The 6,000-nt window shown below is 48.6% G+C and overlaps 1 protein-coding gene across 3 annotated transcripts in view; it reads left to right on the top strand.

Moving 5' to 3' along the window:
• The window catches only part of si:ch211-51h4.2, a 117,938-nt gene that overhangs the window by 60,311 nt on the left and 51,627 nt on the right, over window positions 1-6,000 (top strand). For all 3 annotated transcript variants that reach the window (XM_035412320.1, XM_035412319.1, XM_035412322.1), the window contains one exon: window positions 5,704-5,803. In XM_035412320.1, the coding sequence (XP_035268211.1) occupies window positions 5,704-5,803 (100 nt within the window). The remainder of the gene's footprint in view (window positions 1-5,703; window positions 5,804-6,000) is intronic.

The raw sequence follows: 6,000 nt of genomic DNA, 5'->3' as shown, positions 1-6,000 counted from the left end.
CTATATAAATAGTGAAAAATGGGATTTTTGTCATTAGATTCAGCAGTGTGTAAAAGCAGGGGCAGGGCAGTGTATGCTCACAGAACAGACAGAGTGGAGGTTTCACAGACAGACTGCGCAGTGGTTTCACAGTCGATGTGGGCCCTCACACTCCTTCCCTCTGCTTAAAAACCCAACACCATGGCTGTGCTCACTGACCCAGGAGTGCTAGTTTTTGTCCTCGTGCTGTTGCTCTTTTATAGCCAGGCTGGGAGCGTGTGACTGTGGAGGAACATCTGTGGTCTCTGTTTTTATTCAGGGGAACTACAGCACACCACATCTGTCCCTTTACCCAAACTCCCTTTTATTGGCTTGGTTTTTTTCCTGTGAAAGCTCAGTGAAACACATGTGATGGAACTGAGCTGATCTACTGAACGTGTGCGACCGTGCAGCCGCATGGTCAGCCTGATTGGGCCCGCAGTCCATGTAAGAGTTTTGTTTGTGAGGTCATGTACACTGGGCTGTATGGAGAGAGGCAGTGGCGTCACTAGGGTTGGTGACACCCAGTGCGGTTTGCCGTTGGTGTCACCCCATGCTGCTGTTGGATGTTGTCGACCGGCACCCCCCACACCCCCCTAGTGACGGAGAGAGGTGTGTGTGTGTGTGTGTGTGTGTGTGTGTCTGTGTCTGTGTCTGTGTCTGTGTGTGCGTGTGTGTGTGTGTGTGTGTGTGTGTGTGTGTGTGTGTGTGAGAGAGTGTCTGTGTGTGTGTGTGTCTGTGTGTGTGTGAGAGAGTGTCTGTGTGTGTGTGTCTGTGAGTGTGTGTGTGTGTCTGTGCCTGTGTGTGTGTGTGTGTGTCTGTGAGTGTGTGTCTGTGTGTGCGTGTGTGTGTGCGTGTGTGTGTGTGAGAGAGAGTGTCTGTGTGTGTGTGTGTGTGTGTCTGTGCCTGTGTGTGTGTGTGTGAATGTGTGTCTGTGTGTGCGTGTGTGTGTGTGTGTATGTGTGTGTGTGTCTGTGTGTGTGAGAGTGTGTGTGTGTGTCTGTGAGTGTGTGTGTGTCTGCGTGCGTGTGAGAGAGAGAAACAGAGAGCTTGCTTTGTAATGTGTGCTTTTACAGGGAGCAGGAGCTGGAGATGGAAAGCCATTTGGGGCTGTCTCTGGAGCTCAGAAAGAGCATCTGTGCCTAATGGAATCTTCTGTACTTTCTAATCCAGGTCATACCTTCACAGGTGCACAAAAGTAAATGTTTACTCGTGGACAATCGGCGCTGTGGTTTTAAAGTGCTCTCTTTCCGCTGGACGGGATGGTGCGGCTCCATCAGCGGTCTGAGTGGCTCTGAACATCTGAGCACCGGGAGGCTCTCAGAGACGCTGAAACTCTGAGACGCTGAGACTCTGAGACGCTGAGACTCTGAGACGCTGAAACTCTGAGACTCTGAAACGCTGAGACTCTGAAACGCTGAGACTCTGAGACGCTGAAACGCTGAGACTCTGAGACTCTGAAACGCTGAGACTCTGAGACGCTGAGACTCTGAGACGCTGAAACGCTGAGACGCTGAGACTCTGAGACGCTGAAACGCTGAGACTGAGGCGCTGAGACTCTGAGACGCTGAAACGCTGAGACTCTGAGACGCTGAGACTCTGAGACGCTGAGACGCTGAAACGCTGAGACTGAGGCGCTGAGACTCTGAGACTCTGAGACTCTGAGACTCTGAAACGCTGAGACGCTGAGACTCTGAGACGCTGAGACTCTGAGACGCTGAGACTCTGAGACTCTGAAACGCTGAGACGCTGAAACGCTGAGACGCTGAAACGTTCTCCTCTGCGACGGGAATGCCTCAGCGCTCGACTCGCTCGCGCTCGCGTGCTTCACGGTCGCACGGTCAAAAGAAAGACGGAGGTGATTGATCATGTGCCTTCTGTGTGGCTGGGCTGCGCGTATGTTATATTTCTGACATGTGGCAGCCATTTTGTGCCACAAAACTCACCAACACAGAGAGAGTGGGTCACTGTCCCTCTCACACTGGGGGAGGACTAGGTGATCAGGTTAAGAGATCCCGGTGATGAAATTTTGGCAGCCCATTCTGTCTAGGTTTTAGCCGTGAGAACCGTAGGCCTGGTCTGTGCCGTGCACACAGGTAGTCTACCTGTCAGAGACGCTGCCGGTTAAAGGAAGTAAACCGTGTGGTCAGGACACAGGGCCCCTGCGTCTGTGGGTTATTCTGTGCTGAAGGAATCCTCTCATTGTCTCTGCTTGCTCAGTCCGCAGTGCAGCTCTGGTTCATGTGTGTGTATATATGAGCCGTTCTGGGGTGTCCTGCGTTTGGGGTGTCAGTGTGCTGCCTGGTCTTGTGGAAGGCGCTATATCAGCAGTACGTTACGCTACCAGTGAAGTCCTGATTCCCCACTCTGCTGGGGCTGTTTTGATGGAAATTAATTTCTGAAGAGTGTGTAATGTAATTTTTTATTTTTTTGGTAATGATTGAATTTGAAAGCAGTGAAGAGGCGTTAAATAGTTGTGTGGCATATAATCAGATAAATTATGCTCAGAGCATCAGTTTAGTAAACACAACTTGTCCTCATTTAACCAAGAAGGCACTCATCGTTTTTTCCATCACTGTGGAAAAAAGAGCAAAATATTACCCTGTTGGGTTCACTCTAGGAAAAATGCCTTTTATAAAGTTTAATAATGATGTTATTTATATTGAATCATGTGCCACAGGTATGCTCCTGAGAGAGACGTGTGTGTGTGTGTGTGTGTGTGTGTGAGAGAGTGTGTTTGAGTGTGTGTATGTGTGTGTGCGTGGGAGAGTATGTGTGTGTGCTATAGAATGTGACTCTTTAAAATTTGAAACTGTGAGAAAAACATTCTCATTATTAGATGAAGGTTAAGTGGGGTCTGGTGATCATTACCGTCTGCTTCCCTCTCTTTTCCTGCCCCAGTTCTGAGTGATAATTTACTCACTTGCGCTTGATGTCCCTTGTTGATATTGTTAATTAAAAGCTGTTATGAGCATTAAAAGGGAGGCAGTGTTGGTGCTGTCATTTGAGAAATCTCAGAACCGTGTCTGTACTGTGTAACAGCCCAGCACTGGGTTCTGTCTGTACTGTATAACTGAGTTGTCTGTAGTGTGTAACAGTGCTGTCTGTAGTGTGCTGTGTGACGGGGCTGTCTGTAGTGTGTAACAGGGCTGTCTGTAGTGTGCTGTGTGACGGGGCTGTCTGTAGTGTGCTGTGTGACAGGGCTGTCTGTAGTGTGTAACAGTGCTGTCTGTAGTGTGCTGTGTGACAGGGCTGTCTGTAGTGTGTAACAGTGCTGTCTGTAGTGTGCTGTGTGACAGGGCTGTCTGTAGTGTGCTGTATGACAGGGCTGTCTGTAGTGTGTAACAGTGCTGTCTGTAGTGTGCTGTGTGACAGGGCTGTCTGTAGTGTGCTGTGTGACAGGGCTGTCTGTAGTGTGTAACAGTGCTGTCTGTAGTGTGCTGTGTGACAGGGCTGTCTGTAGTGTGCTGTGTGACAGGGCTGTCTGTAGTGTGTAACAGTGCTGTCTGTAGTGTGCTGTGTGACAGGGCTGTCTGTAGTGTGTGACAGTGCTGTCTGTAGTGTGCTGTGTGACAGGGCTGTCTGTAGTGTGCTGTATGAGAGCCCTTACTGGTGCTCTTACTGGTCCTGCAGGACCCTGGTTCCATTAGCGGCCTCTCAGCTTCGCTCTCAGGTAAACTCTGCAGTCTCAGGTGAGCTGTCACTCTGGAAATAGGAACCGTTTCCGAGCCTCTAATGTCGTCTCCTGTGAGTGTTTGTATTCAGCAGCGTGAACTCATGACTCAAACCGGGGTTAATGGGAATGCAGGGGGCCCCCTCCGCAGATAATGGAGTTAGACTCGTAAGGTCGACCTCCAGTCTAATGAAGACCTGCGCTTGTAGTCCTGCGTGTTTGAGTCGCTCCCCGAGCGCAATGCGCTTCTGCGCTTCGTCTCTCGAGCCCGCCTCTAATGCATTACCCTTCGCGGGTTTTAGCTCCTGCTCTGGCTCCGCGCGGTCTCTCTCTCTCTCTCTCTCGCCTCGTGGGGGAATATGATAACGCAGAAACCGCCGCGGTCTCTCGCGTCACGGCAGATAGCGGGGCTCGCCGCTTACGATGCGCCGCTGGATAAGGAGGGTTATCTCTTCCCAGGCCGGGCCTAATTATGGGCTGGGTTTCTCGATAGCGGTAACGCTGCTGTCCTCTTCCTGATAAGCTGTGCGGCGGCTGTGTGAAATTCAGCCCAGGTAATTACGGCTCAAACTGCACAGCGTGGTTATCTGTGCCCTTAAACACTCTGCTGTTCTCTCAGCACAAACACATCGGTTATGTACAGCACCGCACAGCTATCTGTACAAGCTGCTCGGGTTCTCTTCAGATCCGCTACTTGGGGAAGTTATGCTTGTGGAAATCTTTTTGGGAGGCATATTCATGCTTTTCGTCCAGACACTTTTTGTCACATAATGTATGTTTCTAAGAAAATAATATCTGCCATGCTCTGTGGTAATTTATTTAAGATCACTGTATCTAATGACTGGATTTTATTGTATAAACATTTGCCACAAAAATGTATCATCAAAAAGTAAAATCCCAAAGGCTGCTCTGGTAAAAATGGTGAGAGCTGAGAAGATAAAATTCATGACTTGCTGGATTTGTTTGCATGTCTGGCTCAGATATGCAGACACTCCCACAGATGCTGAGACTTGTCACTTGCCAAAAGTAAAATCATATGAAGACTTTTGTTCTGATTATTGTGTGTGTGTGAGTGTGTGTACGTGTGCGTGCGTGTACATGCGTGTACATGCGTGTGAGTGAGTGTGTGTGCGTGTGCGTGTGTGCGTGCACATGCGTGTACATGCGTGTGAGTGAGTGAGTGTGTGTGTGTGTGTGTGTGCGTGTGTGCACTTGCGCATGTGTGTGCTCGGGTGCTAGTGCGTGTGTGTGTGTGTGTGTGTGTGTGTGTGTGTGTGTGTCAGTGTTTCTGTTAATGCTGTTCTCTAGGTATTTACTGAAGTAACGAGTTCAGGTTTTATAAATATGGTTGGTATTGATTGTGCGCTTGACTGTTCTGTCTCAGGGGAATTTGCGCTGTTGGCCGGCCCCCTCTGTGTTGTTATCTGAAGTATTTTAACTCGATGAAACTGAATTAAATCTTGAAATTGATTTGCTTCCATGAGCTCCCAGATAATTTTCTTCAGAGCTTTTATAGTGAATAATCTTTTCCTAAAAACATTGGCCCTTACTCTCACTCCTTTAACTTCGATTCACTCATTTAACTCTCTGCTGTGACTCCTTTAATTCTTTCTGCTGTGACTCACTCATTTAACTCTCTGCTGTGACTCACTCCTTTAACTCTCTCTGCTGTGACTCACTCCTTTAACTCTTTCTGCTGTGACTCACTCATTTGACTCTCTGCTGTGACTCCTTTAACTCTCTCTGCTCTGACTCACTCCTTTAACTCTCTCTGCTCTGACTCACTCCTTTAACTCTCTGTTGTGACTCATTTAACTCTCTCTGCTGTGACTCACTCCTTTAACTCTCTGTTGTGACTCCTTTAACTCTCTCTGCTGTGACTCACTCCTTTAACTCTCTCTGCTTTTACTCACTCCTTTAACTCTCTCTGCTATGACTCACTCCTTTAACTTTATTTGTTTGTGAATGTTAAATTCACTGCTTCTTGTCCTGCCATACTTTGTTTTTCCCAGGTGTCTGTGACATTTGCTGTGGGCTCAGAAGTTCACCAGGAGATGACAAATGACTTCTCCCAGATAGGAAAGCCTTTCCTGATGGGCACAGTAGCGCTGGGTGAGTTTCCCGTGTCAGAGCATGCTACTACAGCACTAGTACAGTGCTAGTACAGCGCTACTACAGTGCTAGTACCGCGCTAGTACAGGGCTAGTACAGCGCTAGTGCAGCACTAGTAGAGCGGTACTACAGCGCTAGTACAATGCTAGTAGAGCGATAATCCAGCGCTAGTAGAGCACTAGTCCAGTGCTAATCCA

The sequence above is a fragment of the Anguilla anguilla genome, chromosome 4 (assembly GCF_013347855.1).
Source record: "Anguilla anguilla isolate fAngAng1 chromosome 4, fAngAng1.pri, whole genome shotgun sequence".
NCBI lineage: Eukaryota > Metazoa > Chordata > Actinopteri > Anguilliformes > Anguillidae > Anguilla > Anguilla anguilla.
This window is presented reverse-complemented; position numbering and strand designations above follow the sequence as displayed.